Source organism: Labrus bergylta, chromosome 6 (genome assembly GCF_963930695.1).
Source record: "Labrus bergylta chromosome 6, fLabBer1.1, whole genome shotgun sequence".
NCBI lineage: Eukaryota > Metazoa > Chordata > Actinopteri > Labriformes > Labridae > Labrus > Labrus bergylta.
In genome coordinates this window covers 2,873,336-2,891,327 of record NC_089200.1, presented here as the reverse complement: position 1 = coordinate 2,891,327, position 17,992 = coordinate 2,873,336, and the positions used below count along the sequence as shown (strand labels likewise).

The 17,992-nt window shown below is 41.1% G+C and overlaps 1 protein-coding gene across 1 annotated transcript; it reads left to right on the top strand.

Annotated features, from left to right (window-relative positions):
• The first annotated feature begins 7,355 nt into the window (after positions 1 to 7,355).
• On the top strand, positions 7,356 to 17,992 carry LOC136177008 (uncharacterized). Its single transcript, XM_065956273.1, has 3 exons — positions 7,356 to 7,360; positions 8,138 to 9,418; positions 14,809 to 17,992. Exons 1-3 carry the CDS (start codon positions 7,356 to 7,358, stop codon positions 16,127 to 16,129), a joined length of 2,607 nt encoding a protein of 868 aa, XP_065812345.1. The 3' UTR covers positions 16,130 to 17,992.

Below are 17,992 nucleotides of genomic sequence, written 5' to 3'. Positions count from 1 at the left end.
CTGCACATCACGTCATCCAGACTAGAGAGCTGAAGCTGGAGCGACTGTAACCAGAGAGCACCATCAAGAGGAAACATCTGCTCGACTAAATCATCTTCAGAAAACGACTGAGAGGAAGAAACAGTAGAAAGATGAGGTGAGTATCTGACTTGCATACGAATGTTTACATGTTTCTAATTTATTAATTCCAAACCCTTTCCTTTTAGTCTTTTTCTTCCCTTTAGCTTCATTATTTTAGTGTTTCATAAGTTTACTTTTCTCACTTTGAGGCTTTTGTGACTTTTTGTTTGTCTGGGGTAAAATAATAATAATACATCTTATTTGTAAGTTTCAATTTCAAGACACTGTACATTTGTTAAAAAGACAGAAGGATCAGAACAGTAAGGACAGACTAACAGACATTACAACATTACACACAAATCATAAATAAAACAACATAAAGGTGCAGCGACAGATATACAGAACACACATCACAATCATAAAAGCTTATTTGGAGAGGTGAGTTTTGATTAGTGATTTGAATGTAGAAGGGTCAGTGCAGTGTTGAATGTGTGTAGGGAGTGAGTTTCCAGAGGGAGGGGGCAGCTATGGAGAAGGTTCTGTCCCCCCAGGTTCGTCGCTTGGTTCTAAGTGGGGGAGACAGGAGGTTGGCTTTTAAAGAATGGAGGCTGCGTGCAGGAGTGTGAGGGTGAACTGTGAGATAGGAGGGGACCTGGTGGTTAAGGGCTTTATGTGTAAGGAGCAGGATTTTGAATTGGATACGGTACGGGACAGGGACCCAGTGGAGATATGTAGGACAGGGGTGAGGGGTTCACTGGATCGGGTGTGGGTGAGACGGGGTGCAGCACAGTTCTGGATGTTTTGGAGTTTATTAAGGACTTTGGATGATCATTTTTAGAAACAGAAGGGTATCAAGTGTATCACATTAAGCTAATATTAATAAAAACAAGTTAAAGATGGATTTTGATAAACTGTTGTCTGTCGGTGAGGTAGGATTTTAACCAGGAAAGAGCAGTGCCAGTGAAGTTGAGTGAGTGTTCTAAGCTGGATAGAAGAATACTGTGGCTGATGGTGTCAAAGGCTGCAGTGAGGCCGAGGATGTTGAGGATCTTGAGGAGGTCGTTGGTGACTTTGAGGAGAGCTGTTTCTGTGCTATGAAGCCAGACTGAAATGGTTCAAACAGGTTATTGGAGGAGAGGTGGGATTTGATCTGGGTAGGAGACAACACGTTCCAGTATTTTTGACAGAAAGTAGAGGTTGGAGATGGGGTGGAAGTTTCACATGCTGTCGGTTTTGAGTCCAGGTTTCTTGAGGATGGTGGTGACGGCTGCCAGTTTGAGTGTTTTGGGTAAAGCATTGCATTTGTCAACTGTGAAGGAGAAGAGGTGTTGTCACTGGGTTTGAAGAGTTTGTTTATTGCAGAGAAGAGAGCCTTGGGGTTGGATGAGCCTGAGTGGATTAGGTGTGAGTAATAGGTGGACCGGGCTGTGCTGAGAGCTTCCTTGTATTGTCTGAGGTAGTCAGCTGGCGTTTGTGGGATTTCATTTTATGGAGTTTGAGAGTGTATCAGGGTGCAGAGTGTGTGAATGAGAGAGTTTTAGTTTTAAGTTTAGCCAGTTGATCTAGACAGAAGGAGAGTGTGTTGTTATGGTAAGTGATGAATTCAGAGGGATTATCAAATTGGGAGGGATTTTGCTGGTTATAGAGGCTGATAAAGCTGGGGGGTCGACTGAATTTACGTTTCTGAAGGAGATTTTTTGTTTTAGCTTTGGAGTGGGAAGAGGGATGTCAATGTCCATGTTCATAGCCAGATGGTTGGAGATGTTGAGGTTGAGACTTGACAGTTGATGGATTGTGTCCAGTTCAGAATGTGGCCCTGGCTGTGAGTAGGTAAGTTGATTTGCTGTGTGAAGTTGAGGCAGTGAAGTAGGTCCAGGAATTCTTTCGCAGTTTAACATTGTGTGTCATTGATGTGGAAGTCAAAATCCCCAAGGAGCAAAAGAGAAGTTGAAATTGAGCAGAGTTGGGTAAGAGAGTCATAAATAACTGAAAAAAGAAGGGTTTGGTTTGGGGGGGGACGATAGATTACAGCAGTGACCAGGGGAGTAGGACCAGAGAGTTTGAAAACAATGTGTTCAAAGGAGTCAACTGCAGGGTTGGGAATGGTGCTAGTTTGAATGTTCTTCCTGTAAACAGCAGCAACACCACCACCCTGTCCATTGGGACGGGGTTTGTCGATGTATGTGTATCCTGTGTTTGTGGTTTAGTTTAGTGAGAAATATTCCATGGCTTTTTGCCAGGTTTCGGTGAGAAAAAGGGAGTCCATTATTGGTGTCGGTTATGAAGTCATGGAGAATGAGGCTTTTATTGTTGAGAGAGCGAGTATTCAAAGGCCAGATTGAGGTTATGATGTGGTCTTTTTGAGTGTGCAGGGTGAGGGACAATTTTAATTTGTGTTTCCTTTTAAGTAATCATCATTACGACTGATTTTTCTGGGGGGTTTATTGAAGAGGTGGAATGTGTAATGGAAAATGTATTGTGCTTGTGTGTTAAAATAAAACTGCGACAGCTGCTGAAATATTGCTGTTCATATCGGACCAAGCCCATATCCTGTTTACCAGAGGCCTCTGCGTAAACCTCTGCACAGGAAGTACATGTTAAGAACAAACAACCCCACTGGTTCAATAGAAGTCGGACGTTGTGTAAAATGATAAGATACAAATTGATTAATTGAAAATAACACATAGACAACTGTTGAAACTAAGACATTTCAATGTTTTTTGGGAAAGTATGATGTGCCCATTTTATATTTTATGCCAGTAACACATTTAAAAAAAGCTGTGACAGGGTCATGTTTATCACTCTGCAGTAGGCCTGTCCCCCCAACGGATTTACATCGTCGACTGATCGTCAAATGTTTTGTAGTTGTTTTTGCAACATAAGAGATTAACCACGTCATTAAACTGTTTGTCTTGTAGACTTGGAATAACAATTTATTCTATGATGACTTATTTAATTGTTTCTCTCACTTAGGCAAAACAATGGACACCCACCTCTCCCACTGGGAATTGTACAAAAGGGCAGAGGGGAGGGGGCAAAACGGATACATAATACTAACCAAAGACTCAATCAATCAATCAATCAATCAGTTTTTATTTGTATAGCGTCAACTCATAACAAGTGTTATCTCAAGATAAGTTCTGTCAGGCCGTCAACCAACAATCTCGAGGAGCCTAAGACAGCTCAAGAGCTCCCAGGAAAGTAGGTGGTTAGTGACTGAGCTTTACAGATAGCTACATGCAGTAATATGATGTACTGTATATGCACAGACAGAGAGAGAGAGAGAGAGAGAGAGAGACAAAGAGATAAGAGCTCAAGGTGCCAGTTCCCCCGGTAGTCTAAGCCTATAGCAGCATAACTAGGAGCTGGTCTACACCAGCACCAGCCCTAATTATAAGATTTATCAAAAAGGAAAGTTTTAAGTCTATTCTTAAAAATACAGACTGTGTCTGCCTCCCGGACCCTGATAACTGAAGGCTTTACCTCCCATAGTACACTTAGAGACTGTAGGTACCACTAGCAGGCCTGCATTCTGGGACCGTAATGTTCTCGAGGGGCAGTACGGCACTAGTAGCTCCTTAAGATAAGATGGTGCCTGGCCATTTAGAGCTTTGTAAGTGAGAAGAAGGATCTTGAATTCTATTCTAGACTGTATAGGGAGCCAGTGCAGAGAAGCCAACACAGGAGTAATGTGGTCCCTTTTCCTAGTTCTAGTCAGTACACGAGCTGCAGCGTTCTGGACTAGCTGAAGAGTCTTTAGAGATCCACCATCGCACCCTGACAAAAGAGAATTATAATAATCCAATCTGGAGGTAACAAATGCATGAACTAGTTTTTCTGCATCATTTTGCGACAGGATATTCCTGATCTTGGATATATTACGAAGGTGAAAATAGGCTGTTCTTGAAATTTGCCTGATGTGAGAGCTAAAGGACATATCTTGATCAAATAGAACTCCTAGATTCCTAACAGTGGTGCTAGATGCCAGGCTGATGTCATTAAGGACAGTCACATCACTAGAAAAAGTCTCTCTGAGGTTTTTAGGGCCTAGCACAATAACTTCAGTCTTGTCTGAGTTAAGTAGCAAAACATTTCTGGTCATCCAGGTCCTAACGTCCTTAAGGCACATTTCTAGCTTACATAACTGACTGGTGCCACCGGGCTTCATTGATACATAAAGCTTAGTATCATCTGCATAACAATGAAACTGTATGGAGTGTTTCCTCATAATATTTCCCAGAGGAAGCATATATAATGTAAAGAGAATTGGTCCAAGCACTGAACCTTGTGGCACTCCATGGCTAACTTTGGTGTGCATAGAAGACTTATCATTAACATGTACAAACTGAGATCGGTCTGATAAGTAGGATTCAAACCAACTTAAAGCAGTCCCTGTAATTCCAAGTAAATGTTCTAGTCTGTATAATAGGATCTGATAGTCAATAGTGTCAAAAGCAGCACTAAGATCTAACAAGACGAGCACAGAGAGAAGTCCCCTGTCTGAAGCTAGAAGTAGATCGTTTATAACTCCAACTAGTGCAGTCTCAGAGCTATGGTGGACTCTAAATCCTGACCGAAACTCCTCAAATAAACTGTTGTCATGGAGAAAGTCACACAGCTGATTAGCTACCACTTTCTCCAGGATCTTTGAGATAAAAGGAAGATTGGATATAGGCCTATAGTTAGCTTGAGTTCCTGAACCTAGAGTAGGCTTTTTGAGTAGAGGTTTGATTACCGCTACTTTAAATGACTGTGGTACATAGCCTGCCAGTAAAGACATATTGATCATATCTAATATAGAGTTGCTAACTAAGGGAAAGACTTCCTTAAACAGCTTGGTTGGGATTGGGTCTAAAAGACAGGTTGATGGTTTTGACGCAGAAATAATTGAATTTAGCTCTGAAAGGTTGATTGGAAAAAAACAGTCTAGACTAATATCTGGTCCTGGAACTGTCTCTGCCGTATCAGACGTATCTGCACCAGGTAAGGGCAGGAGGTTAACAACTTTGTCTCTGATGTCTCGAATTTTGTTGTTAAAAAAGCTCATGAAATCATTACTGCTGAGGGCTAAAGGCTAAAGGCTCAATGGAGCTATGACTCTCTGTCAGCCTGGCTACAGTGCTGAAAAGGTATCTAGGATTGCTTTTGTTTTCCTCGATTAGAGAGGAGTAGTAGGCAGCTCGAGCATGACGTAGAGCCTTCATATATTTTCTATGACTATCCTGCCAGAATAAACGAGATTCTACCGTTTTGGTCGAGCGCTATATTCTTTCAAAATTTCGCGATGACTGTTTTAGAGTACGGGTTTCTGAGTTGAACCATGGAGCTAGTCTCTGCCATTTGATAACCTTCTGTTTTAGGGGAGCAATCGAATCAAGAGTAACTCTCAGCGAATCCACTGCACTATCAACAAACTGATCTAGCTGAGAGGGACTAAAGCTATCATAAGAGTTTCCAACTGGGTTGAAACACGGTACTGAATCAAAAGCAGCTGAAATAGCTTCCTTAAATCTAGCTACAGCTCTATCAGATAAACTTCTAGAGAGCACATTTTTATTAAACAGAGCTAATTCTGGTAGGACAAAGTCGAAAGTAATAAGGAAATGGTCTGATAGAAGAGGATTTTCTAGGAAAACTGTAAGGTTTTGGATTTCAATGCCATAAGCTCAAACAAGATCGAGGGTGTGGTTAAAACGATGAGTAGGTTCGTTTACACCCTGGGTGAAACCAATAGAGTCTAATAATGACATGAAAGCTGTGTTAAGGCTATCATTTTCAACATCCACATGGACATTGAAGTCACCTACAACAATTATTCCATCACTGCTAAGGAGTAAATTTGATAAAAATTCTGCAAATTCAGATAGAAACTCAGAATATGGGCCAGGAGGGCGGTAAACTACAACAACTAGAACTGGCTGAAAGGTTCTTGAGACTGGATGTGAAAGACTAAGAACAAGGCTTTCAAAAGAAGAAAAATTCAGCTTTGGTTGAGGGTTAACTAGAAGACTAGAATTAAAAATAGCTGCTCCTCCACCACCTCGTCCGGTGTCTCGAGGTATATGAGTATTAAAATGACTGGGAGGAGTGGATTCATTTAAACTAACATATTCATCTCGACACAGCCAGGTTTCAGTCAAACAAAGTAAATCAATATGCTGATCTGATATAATTATGAAAACATAAACGGTGCACCAGCATATTTGACCCTGTTACTCAGACGGCCCAGTGTGTGCAGGTCAGACCACCACAGCAGTCACAATCTACCCACCTGTCAGACCACCGACAAACAAACAACGTCTTTTAACCGTTTAAAGGTTTACTGAACTCTCCTGATCATAATAATTCATCAAACTGAGTCCCAACGGTTTAAATCCAATAAAAGATTTAATCCAAACACATTAGATCCACATTAGGTGCCAAGTGTACCAATAAGACCCTAAAGGTTGGAGCGAGACAAACCGCAGTCCGTTGACTGGTTAAAAGAACCGCCACTTTCCGTCTGACAGCAGTAATAAAGGACAAACAGAAAACACGCCAAGTTTAAATATCCCGTAGATTTCGAGAGTTATTTCAATGCTGTTTTGGATTTTTGGCCCCCATGGGCGACCTTGGAGGTGCAGACCACTGACCGGACCGCTAGGTGGAAATGAAGCTTTTGACTTGTGAGCCATTCTGTTGTCAGTGTGCAGAATGTGGTTTGACATTATGCTGCTGCAATAAACAAGGCCTTCCCAGAAAAGAGGTTTTCTATTTGGCAGCATATGTTGCTCCAAAACCTTTATGTATGGTTCAGCATTAATGGAGCCTTGACAGATGTGCAGTTTACCCATGCACCCCCATACCATCACAGGTGCTGTTTTTTTATCTGAGCGCTGATAACAAGCCAGATGGTCCCTCTCCTATTTAGCCCCGGAGGATGCAGCGTCCATTTTTTCTAAAAAGATTTCAAATTGTGAATTGTCAGACCTCAGGACAGTGTTCCACTTTGACTTAGTCCATTTTAAACAACCTCAGGCCCAAGGAAAGCCAGCAATGTTTCTGGATCTGGTTTATATACAGCTTGCTCTTTGCATGGTGTCACAATTGGAAAACAAGGAGGTGTGGACCCAGGTGCAGAATTTACTAAACTATTTATTTTAACAAAAAGCCAAACAAAAACTTACTTCAACAAGTTCAACAAAAACACAGGGCTCAAAAACAGGGAGCCACCGGGACACAGACATATCATACGCACCAACAAACACATACAACGAACGGCCACAGAAGGGAAGAAACACAGAGACTAAATAGACATGGGGTAATCAGACACAGGTGAGACTAACGACACAGGTGAAGACAATCAGGGCAAACACACTGGGAAACACACAGAGGCAGGAATACAAGAAACACTGAGGACAACTACAAACTAAATCATGAAACACTAAAGACACACAGAACTCAAGAATCTAACAAAACACACTAGAACACAGAGATACACGAGGATAATAAATGACAAAATAAAACAGAAAACACTGAAGACAAAACTAGGAGGGGAAAGTAAGGGAAAAACCAGCAACACTAGGGAACATTAACACACAAGGGAAACAAGCAACACTGGGATAAAACAGGGAAACTCAAATACAAAACCAAATCATGACACATGGTTAGGTTTGCCACCCGTCCCGTAAAATACGGAATCGTCCCGTATTTTACACTTTGATATTGCGTCCCGTTTTGAATCAATCAACCAGTGAGGCCCCTACTGAGTTGCACCCCGCTGCGGGGTGTCCCTTGTTTTTCTGCTTGGAAGGTGGCAACCCTACACATGGTAGAGTTTCAGCTAACGTGTTCACAGACTATGTCTCCTGGAAGTGTTCCTGAGCCCATGCAGTGATGTCCACCAAATAATTTAGTCTGTTTTTTATTTATCTGAGAAGTTTACTTGATTGTCTGACTATATAATAGGGTAATAAAAGTGATTGACAGTTTAGAAGAGTAGAGGAGACACTGCGAGACGAGACATAACAAATAAGAACACAAGAGTCAAAACTAGCTGCTGATGTGTTTAAATGTTTGTTTTTGTATTCTCCATCAGTGCTGCTCAGAGTCAAACCACACTGGAGTCCCTGCAGTGCCACTTCACCTGGGACCTGGACCGCAGCAGGCCGAAACTTTTACGTCTCACGCACAAGATGGAGGACTTCAGCAAAGAGAAGGGAAATAGATGGCTGGGCCACATTTACAACCTGTGGGGGTTCATTCAGTATAAACTGGGGTTAAATGAAGAGGCGAGGAACTTGTTTCAGAAGGCTGCAGAGACCCTCAACAAGCTGAGAGTAGCAGATGAGGGTCCTTGGTTAGTGGTGAACTACGGGAACCTGGCCTGGCTGCACCACCACCTGGAAGATCTAGAGGAGAGTCAGGCTTACCTGTCAAAGGTTGATGCCCTGATGGAAAAATACCCATCTCCATCCCAGGACGACCTCCATCCAGAGATCTACGCTGAAAAGGCCTGGACCCTGATGTTCTTCGGAGAGGACATGATTCTGGTTGTTGATTTCTACGAGAAAGCTGCCAGGATGCAGCCGGACATGGTGGATTGGAACACCAGCTATGTCATATGGTTAAAGAAGGCCCAAAACTTCAGTGACCCAAGGCTGGACCCTGACCTCTTGGAGAAAATGAGACAAGCCAAGGAACGGGATCCAGAGAACTTGTACCTCGCTGCGCTCTACCTTGACCAACGTGCTGATGAAGGAGAAAACATTCGAGATGAAGTCCGTGAGTTGGCTGGAAATGTGAGCACTCTGTACTGCAGTAACAGTGGCATGTGGGCCTTACTAAACCTTCACATAGAACACATATCTGTTGATGAGGCCGTTGATTTGGCAGAGAAAGTTCTGAAAGAACATCCAGATGTGCGTTATCTGAAGAAATTTGTTGCACTCTGCTACAGATGGAGGATCATTTATAAAAGGAGAGATTACCCTGATCCAGAACAAAGCATGGTGGACACAGCAATCGCTCTCCACGAGGAGCTGCTCTCTCTTTACCCTCACTCTTCACTCAAAAGGGAAATAGACCTCGCAACTATCTATGCAAAGTCACATCACAGCAAGGCCAAAGCTGAGCAGATATTTCAGAAACTGCTCAAAAATGAACCTGCAGAACCTGAAGACAAACAGATGCTTTACAACATATATGCAAATTACTTAGCCTATGATCGAAAAGCCTACCACAGGTCGACACAGTATCACATGAAGACAGCAGCAATACCTGAAAAATCTTCCTTCCGTAAGAAAAGCATCAGAACCCTGGAGAAGAATAAAGACAGAGAAATTGAGGAGTTTCTCAGAAACCTGCAAGAGCCAAGGCAGTAAAGATAGGGAGGCAAATTTAGGGGGAACAATTTAGTACAAGCAAAAAAACAACAACTAATTTCTACGAAGGTGTTTTGCTTTCACGTGGTAATAAAGAGCAACAGAATCCTGAAGAAGAATGAAAAACAGGAGGGGGGCAATTCTGCCAGGGCGTCCAAAAAATAAGGATAAAAACTAACTAAAAACGAATTTCTTGCCATTCAAAACTATTTGAAATAAATTAAAGGAAGGTTTACTTTTATTATTTTATTAGCTATTTTTATTTTTGGGCTTTCATTCATTTATTTAGAGATAGGACAGTGGATAGAGTTAGAAACAGGGGAGAGAGAGGGAGAGAGTTGGGAAGGACTTACTATTTCAGGAAAGGAAAGTCACATAACATCCTGCTGATAAGGAAAGTGTCACGCCTCTATCTCGGACATTTAAAGCTGCTGCTACTGCACATCACGTCATCCACACTAGAGAGCTGAACCTGGAGCGACTGTAACCAGAGAGCAACATCAAGAGGAAACATCTGCTCGACTAAGTCATCTTCAGAAAACGACTGAGAGGAAGAAACAGTAGAAAGATGAGGTGAGTATCTGACTTGCATACGAATGTTTACATGTTTCTAATTTATTAATTCCAAACCCTTTCCTATTCGTCTTTTTCTTCCCCTTTAGCTTCATTATTTTAGTGTTTCATAAGTTTACTTTTCTCACTTTGAGGCTTTTGTGACTTTTTGTTTGTCTGGGGTAAAATAATAATAATACATTTTATTTAAGACAGAGAAATTGAGGAGTTTCTCAGAAACCTGCAAGAGCCGAGGCAGTAAAGATAGGGAGGCAAATTTATGGGGAACAATTTAGTCCAAGCAAAAGAAAACATCTAATTTCTATGAAGGCGTATTGCTTTCACGTGGTAATAAAGAGCAACAGAATCCTGAAGAAGAATGAAAAACAGGAGGGGGCCAATTCTGCCAGGGCGTCCAAAAAATAAGGATAAAAACTAACTAAAAACGAATTTCTTGCCATTCAAAACTACTTAAAATAAAATAAAGGAAGGTTTAATTTTATTATTTTATTAGTTATTTTTATTTTTGGGCTTTTATTCATTTATTTAGAGATAGGACAGTGGATAGAGTTAGAAACAGAGGAGAGAGAAAGACAGAGAGAGAGTTGGGAACGACTTACTAATTCAGGACGGAGGTCCCTTCATGACATCACAAAGGGCAGTAGCCCCTCCCCCAGGTGGGTGACACTCCCACAGCTGGGTGTTTGTTCTGCCCTCTCAGTCTGCCTTCTCACCGTAAACAATAGGACATGGAGCGAGAAAGACTGGAGTACACCCAAGCCCTTCCAGAGAGGGGGCGTGGTCAGACACAGCTCATTTACATATTTAAAGCTACAGACACAGAAACAGCCTGTTCTGAGCAGGGCTGAAATAGAGGGGTTTATAGACATGATCAAATACAGGATCAGAGTGGATTTAGAACAAGAAACTTCACACATGTTTTGAGGCGCTCTGAGACTTATTTAAACTGGTTGAAGAAGAGGAGGATATGTGACCTTACACCCTAGCTCCTGTTAGGTGTGACGTCCTTTGTAAATACAAAGTTGTCATGGTGAATACTTAATGAAGAAATGTGTGAATTTTGATTATTATGTATTTTGCTTCTGTTGTGTTTTTTCAATGCTGTATTTTCAGTTTTTAGAATTAATGGATTTTATATGAATGTGCTTCACTTTGGATATTTAAAGTCCTCATTGTTCATGTGAAAATGTATTTGCTGTGTGACCTGAAAATTATATATTAAGATGCTCCTGTTTGCTCAAGCTGTGTTTAAGCTTTATACCACTAAATGAACAATGTGCACACCAAGAAATCGTCTTGAAGTTGTTTGTTTCAGTGGTTTCATCTTCTTCAGTTCTAAACTATCGGGAGGACGGAGCTAGAAATGTAAGCCTCGTCAGATCATAAGTGTCCTAATTCTGCTAAAGCCTATCACACAAAGCGATTTTTAAAATTGTGAAGGGAACATATTATTAAAGAGCCAATGGGGGGGGGTTATTGCATTTAAAGAGACACACACACCAAAACGGAGCGTTCTGAGAGAGCTGGCTTGTACAGGGTCACAAACATGACATGAATAACAATGTTCACATCCAGCACAAAGATTACATAGAAAACTAACACTCTTTTCTAACATAATGTATTCCTTTTAATTAGAGCAAGTAATTTGGCAGAAATGTTCGAGTTCAACAAACATAACTGGAAGAAATTAGCTCTTTAGACAGATTAACAACTTCACATACACTTTACTGCCTGGGTTTACAAGTAGCACAGGCGCTATCTGCTGGTAAACTAAGAGTATTTAAAGCATTTCTACTTGGTCTTGTCTCAGGTATCAGACTGGGTGTCATGAACGGGTGTGGAAAATCAGGAACTGGACCCAAGTGGAGAATGAAAAATTAAAAATATTTATTTAAACAAAAACTTTCTTTCTTGAAAAGTCGAAATGTAATAAAGGTAGCCACGAGGAATCACTGGGAGCACAAGGAAAAGTAACATCTGACATAACTACAAACACCACCGACAAACGACATACAACAACAACCTGACACAGAGGGCAAGAAACACAGAGACTAAATAGACAAAGGGTAATCAGACAAAGGTGAGACTAACGACACAGGAAAAGACAATGAGGGCAATCAACACTGGAGGGAAACACACAGAGGCAGGACAAGAAACACTGAGGACAACTATGACAAATACATGAAACACTGAAGACACTGTTAAACATCAAGACACACCAGAACAGAGAGGGACACAAGGATTTGAAATGACAAAATAACACAGGAAACACTGAAGACCAAACTAGGAAACACACAAGGGGAAAAACCAGCAACACTAGGGAAGAACAGGAGAAATCAAAACATGGAAACCCAAACGCCAAAACACAAAACCAAACAAGACCAAATCATGACACTGGGTGGACTCCAGATTTTCAATCAAGACCTGTCAAGACTACCACTGAGTTTTTCCACATCATTACTGTGATTAGAAGGAAAGTGCCTCTTTCTAAAAGATTAAATAACTTCAATTCATTTGAAGGTTGATTTTTATCCCTCGGTTACGTCCACAACTTTCCCGGTGTTACGGTCTAAGTGAGTCACACGCCCCCTCAACATAAGATGATGATTTCGTAGTGATGTTTATGGTCTTGGTCTTGTCTCGGTCTAGCCCCACCTTGGTCTAGGTCTTGGCTCAGTCTCGCCCTGCCTTGGTCTTGGTCTTCATTGGTCTAGACCCCTAAATGTCTTAGTCTTGTCTTGAACTCGGAGCACTCTGGTCTCGGTTTGTGTGGTCTTGACTACAGCACTACTAGGGAATCTAGCAAAAAAGTGATTACAGCAATACATCAATTCTTTGAGGAGGAACTTTTTCCTCCTTGAATAAATTGCAGGGAAACTGAGGACTTAAGTTTCTATTCTCAAGAAAGGACAGTCAGATAACAGCCTGCTGATAAAGAAAGGTGGATTTACGACTTCCAAAGTGTCACGCCTCTATCATGGACATTTAAAGCTGCTACTGCACATCACGTCATCCACACTAGAGAGCTGAAGCTGGAGCGACTGTAACCAGAGAGCAACATCAAGAGGAAACATCTGCTCAACTAAATCATCTTAAGAAAACGACAGAGAGGAAGAAACAGCAGAAAGATGAGGTGAGTATCTGACTTACATACAAATGTTTACATGTTTCTAATTTATTAATTCCAAACCCTTTCCTTTTAGTCTTTTTCTTCCCCTTTAGCTTCATTATTTTAGTGTTTCATATGTTTACTTTTCTCACTTTGAGGCTTTTGTGACATTTTGTTTGTCTGGGGTCAAAATTTTTATTTTAGGGGCGCTGGTGGCACAGTGGTTAGTGCGCGCCCCCCCATGTATGGAGGCTATAGTCCTCTAAGCGGGCGGCCCAGGTTCGATCCCGCACTGTGGACCCTTTCCCGCATGTCGTTCCCCACTCTCTCTCTCTCTCTCTGATTTCTAATTCTATCCACTGTCCTATCTCTCCATTAAAAGGCACAAAAAGCCCCAAAATAAACTTTAAAAAAAAAATTGATTTTAATTTGTGTTTCCTTTTAAGGAATCAATATTATGACTAATTGTTTTTTTGTTTATTTTTTAAGAGGTGGAATTATAATTATATATTTACCTTCAGTAAAATAAGGATTACCATGGAATTTAAATACTCTGCTGTTTAATAAAAACATACTAAAGGTATAAGGAAGTAAGGTATCAGCTGCAGCAGTAGGAAGGTTCAAGGTTCATAAATTTAATTGCACACAATCAGGTTGCACATTAACTTTTCAATTGCTGGTCCTTCAGGCAATAAAAACATCAAGTATATATACGTAAATTACTTTATAAAGGAAGAATACATTTTAAGAAGAAGTACATGTTAACAACAAAGAACCCCACACGTTCAATAGAAGTTGGAATGTTGTGTAAAATGTAAAGATAAAGACTAATTAATTAAAAATAGCACAAAGACAACATGTCAACTGTTGAAGCTGAGACATTTAATGTTTTTTGGAAAACTATGACCATTTAATATTTTATGCTAGTAACACATTAAAAAAAAGTTGGGACAGGGTCATTAATACCACTCTGCAGTAGGCCTGTCCCCCCAAAGGATTTAGCCAGGCTCTCCTTGGTCTTATTTTACGCTCCAAATATTTTCACTGCAAGGTGACGAGTCACGATTACAGGTAGGGCAGTTTATTGCTCTATTTCCACCATCATCAATTGTTGTCTTTTCAACTGTCAGAAGTTGGGAACGGTACCAAATAACGGATCTGTAACATCCTACTTTTTTGGTACCCTTCTGTTGGGGTACCATACGTACCGATAAGGTAGGATCTAGACACACTGCCGTCCACTGATTGGTTAAAAGAACCATCACTTACCGTGCGACAGCGGTAATAAAAGACGAAAACAAAAGTTTAATCTAACTTTTGTGAATCCAGAGATGTGATGTCTCCTGGAAACTGTTCCTGAGCCCATGCAGTGATGTCAAAGAGTTTATTGTGTTTTTCATTTATCTGAGAAGTTTACTTAGTTAGCTGACGATACAAAAAGGGGAATAAAGGCATGATTGACAGCTCAGGTTGACAAACGAGGCTCCTCCGTTGCTGTGTACATCGGATTTGAAGAGTAGAGGAGAAACTACAAACATAAATAGAGTCATCAAGAATCAGAACATACATGTGCGCTGCTAGATGTCAGCAGGATGAACAGGCTGGGATGGTGTGTGTCATTATTGATAAGTTGTAAGATATAGACCTGCTTGCATAGCACACTTCAAAGAATATCCAAATTAGCTGCTGATGTGTTTAAATGTTTGTTTTTGTATTCTCCATCAGTGCTGCTCAGAGTCAAACCACACTGGAGTCCCTGCAGTGCCACTTCACCTGGGACCTGGACCACAGCAAGCCAAAACTGTTACGCCTCACGCACAAGATGGAGGACTTCAGCACAGAGGAGGGAAATAGAAAACTGGGCCACAATTACAACCTGTGGGGGTTCATTCAGTATAAGCTGGGGTTAAATGAAGAGGCTAACAGTTTGTTCCAGAAGGCTGCAGAGACCCTCAGCAAGCTGAGAAGCGCAGATGAGGGTCCTTGGTTAGTGGTGAACTACGGGAACCTGGCCTGGCTGCACCACCACCTGGGAGATCTAGAGGAGAGTCAGGCTTACCTGTCAAAGGTTGAGGCCCTGATGGAAAAATACCCATCTCCAACCCAGGACGACCTCCATCCAGAGATCTACGCTGAAAAGGCCTGGACCCTGATGTTTTTGAGAGAGGATAAGAAGCTGGTTGTTGATTACTACGAGAAAGCTGCCAGGATGCAGCCGGACATGGTGGATTGGAACACCAGCTATGTCATATGGTTAAAGAACGCCCAAAACTTCAGTGACACAAGGCTGGACCCTGACCTCTTGGAGAAAATGAGACAAGCCAAGGAACGGGATCCAGAGAACTTGTACCTCGCTGTGCTCTACCTTGACCAACGTGCTGATGAAGGAGAAAACATTCGAGATGAAGTCCGTGAGTTGGCTGGAAATGTGAGCACTCTGTGCTGCAGTGGCAGTGGCATGTGGGCCTTACTAAACCTTTACATAAAATACATATCAGTTGATGAGGCCGTTGATTTGGCAGAGAAAGTTCTGAAAGAACATCCAGATGTGCGTTATCTGAAAAGATTAGTTGCGTTCTGCTACAGATCGAAGATAGTTTATAAAAGCAGAAATTACCCTGATCCAGAACAAAGCACGATGGACAGAGCAATCGCTCTCCACGAGGAGCTGCTCTCTCTTTACCCTCACGCTTCACTCAAAAAGGAAACAGACCTCGCAACTATCTATGCAAAGTCACATCACAGCAAGGCCAAAGCTGAGCAGATATTTCAGAAACTGCTCAAAAATGAACCTGCAGAACCTTCAGACAAACAGATGCTTTACAACATATATGCAAATCATTTATACTTTAATCTAAATGACTCCCACAGGTCGATACAGTATCACATGAAGGCAGCAGCAATACCAGAAATATCCTTCAACCGTGAGAACAGCATCAGAATCCTGGAGAAGACTAAATACAGAGGCATAATGTGCAGAGAAATAGAGGAGTTTCTCAGAAATCTGCAAGAGCCAAGGCAGTAAAGATAGGGAGGCAAATTTAGGGGGTACAATTTTGTCAAAGCAAAAAAAAAAAAAAAAAACATTTCTACAAAGGCGTTTTGCTTTCACACGTGGTAATAAAGAGCAACAGAATCCTGGAGAAGAATGAAAAACAGGAGGGGGCCAATTCTGCCAGGGCGTCCAAAAAATAAGGATAAAAACTAACTAAAAACAAATTTCTTGCCATACAAAACTATTTGAAATAAATTAAAGGAAGGTTTACTTTTATTATTTTCTCTTTTAAGCCTCACATTCAACAATAGGTTAAAAAAAACTCAAGTTAAAATTAGGATTTTATTTTAGAATTAAGTCTTGCTTTTCATTTAAGGCCAAAAAAACACTTGTTGCTGCCACTTTTATGTCAGTGCTAGACTATGGCGATGCTCTTTACGTGCACGCATCCTGGCAAAGCCTACATGCGTTGGATACTGTCTACCATGGGGCACTGAGGGTTATCACCAATCTAAAAGCCCTTACTCACCACTGCTCCTTGTATGCTCGGGTTGGTTGGACTGCCTTGTCTGCACGTAGACTAAATCACTGGCATTTTTATTTATAAGGGTATTCTCGGTCTGCTTCCATCCTACCTACAGAGCTACATATAAAGTAATGGAAGTTACCATCTTCACCTTCTTACCGTCCCTAAAGCCCGTACGGAATTAGGAAAAAAGGCGTTCAAGTATGCTGCTCCCTCTTCTTGGAATCGGTTGCAAGATACTTTAAATCTTCGGGAGCTGGTTTCCTTGAATGTTTTTAAAGGTCTACTTAATGATCTGGAGGCAGAAATATCTAAGTATAGATGTTTTAACTAACTCGTATTGTCCTTTTTGATCGCTTTGTTGCTCATGACTTATGACAGACTCTGGTGAACTGGTCCTTTTTGTGATTCCTGTATTTATGTTCATTGTTGTTAAGTGTTTTATGTCTGAAATCCTGTAATTGTGCTGCTGCCTGTCTTGGTCAGGATGCTCTTGTAAAAGAGATTTTTAATCTCAATGAGACTTTTTCCTGGTTAAAAAAAAATATATATATATATTTTCTTAATTATTTTTATTTTTGGGCTTTTATGCGTTTATTTAGAGATAGGACAGTAAATAGAGTTAGAAACAGGGGAGAGAGAGAGAGCGAGAGAGTTGGGAATGACTTACTAATTCAGGACGGAGTTCCCTTCATGACATCACAAAGGGCAGTAGCCCCTCCCCCAGGTGGGTGACACTCCCACAGCTAGGTGTTTGTTCTGCCCTCTGAGTCTGCCTTCTCACCGTAAACAATAGGACATGGAGCGAGAAAGACCAAGTACACCCAAGCACCTTCTAGAGACAGGGCGTGGTCAGGCACAGCTCATTTACATATTTAAAGGTACAGACACAGAAACAGTCTGTTCTGAGCAGGGCTGAAATAGAGGGGTTTATAGACATGATCAAATACAGGATCAGAGTGGATTTAGAACAAGAAACTTCACACATGTTTTTGGAAGTTCTGAGAATTTTTTAAACTGGTTGAAGAGGAGGAGACTATGTGACCTTTAAATCTTACACCCTAGCTCCTGGTAGGTGGGACGTCCTCTGTAAAACACGGTCGTCATGGTGAATACTTAATGAAGAAATGTGTGAATTGTGATTATCATGTATTTTGCTTCTGTTGTGTTTTTTCAATGCTGTATTATCAGATTTTAGAATTAATGGATTTTATATGAATGTGCTTCGCTTCAGAAATTTAAAGTCCTCATTGTTCATGTGAAAATGTATTTTCTGTGACCTGAAAATTATATATTAAGATGCTCCTGTTTGCTCAAGCTGTGTTTAAACTTCATCCCAATAAATGAACAGTGTGCACACCAAGAAA

Excerpts from the sequence above, each read along its gene's own strand:
- LOC136177008 (XM_065956273.1), top strand. Across the intron at positions 9,419-14,808 it reads AACCTGCAAGAGCCAAGGCA|TGTTTTTGTATTCTCCATCA; the intron begins GTAAAGATAGGG and ends TGTTTAAATGTT.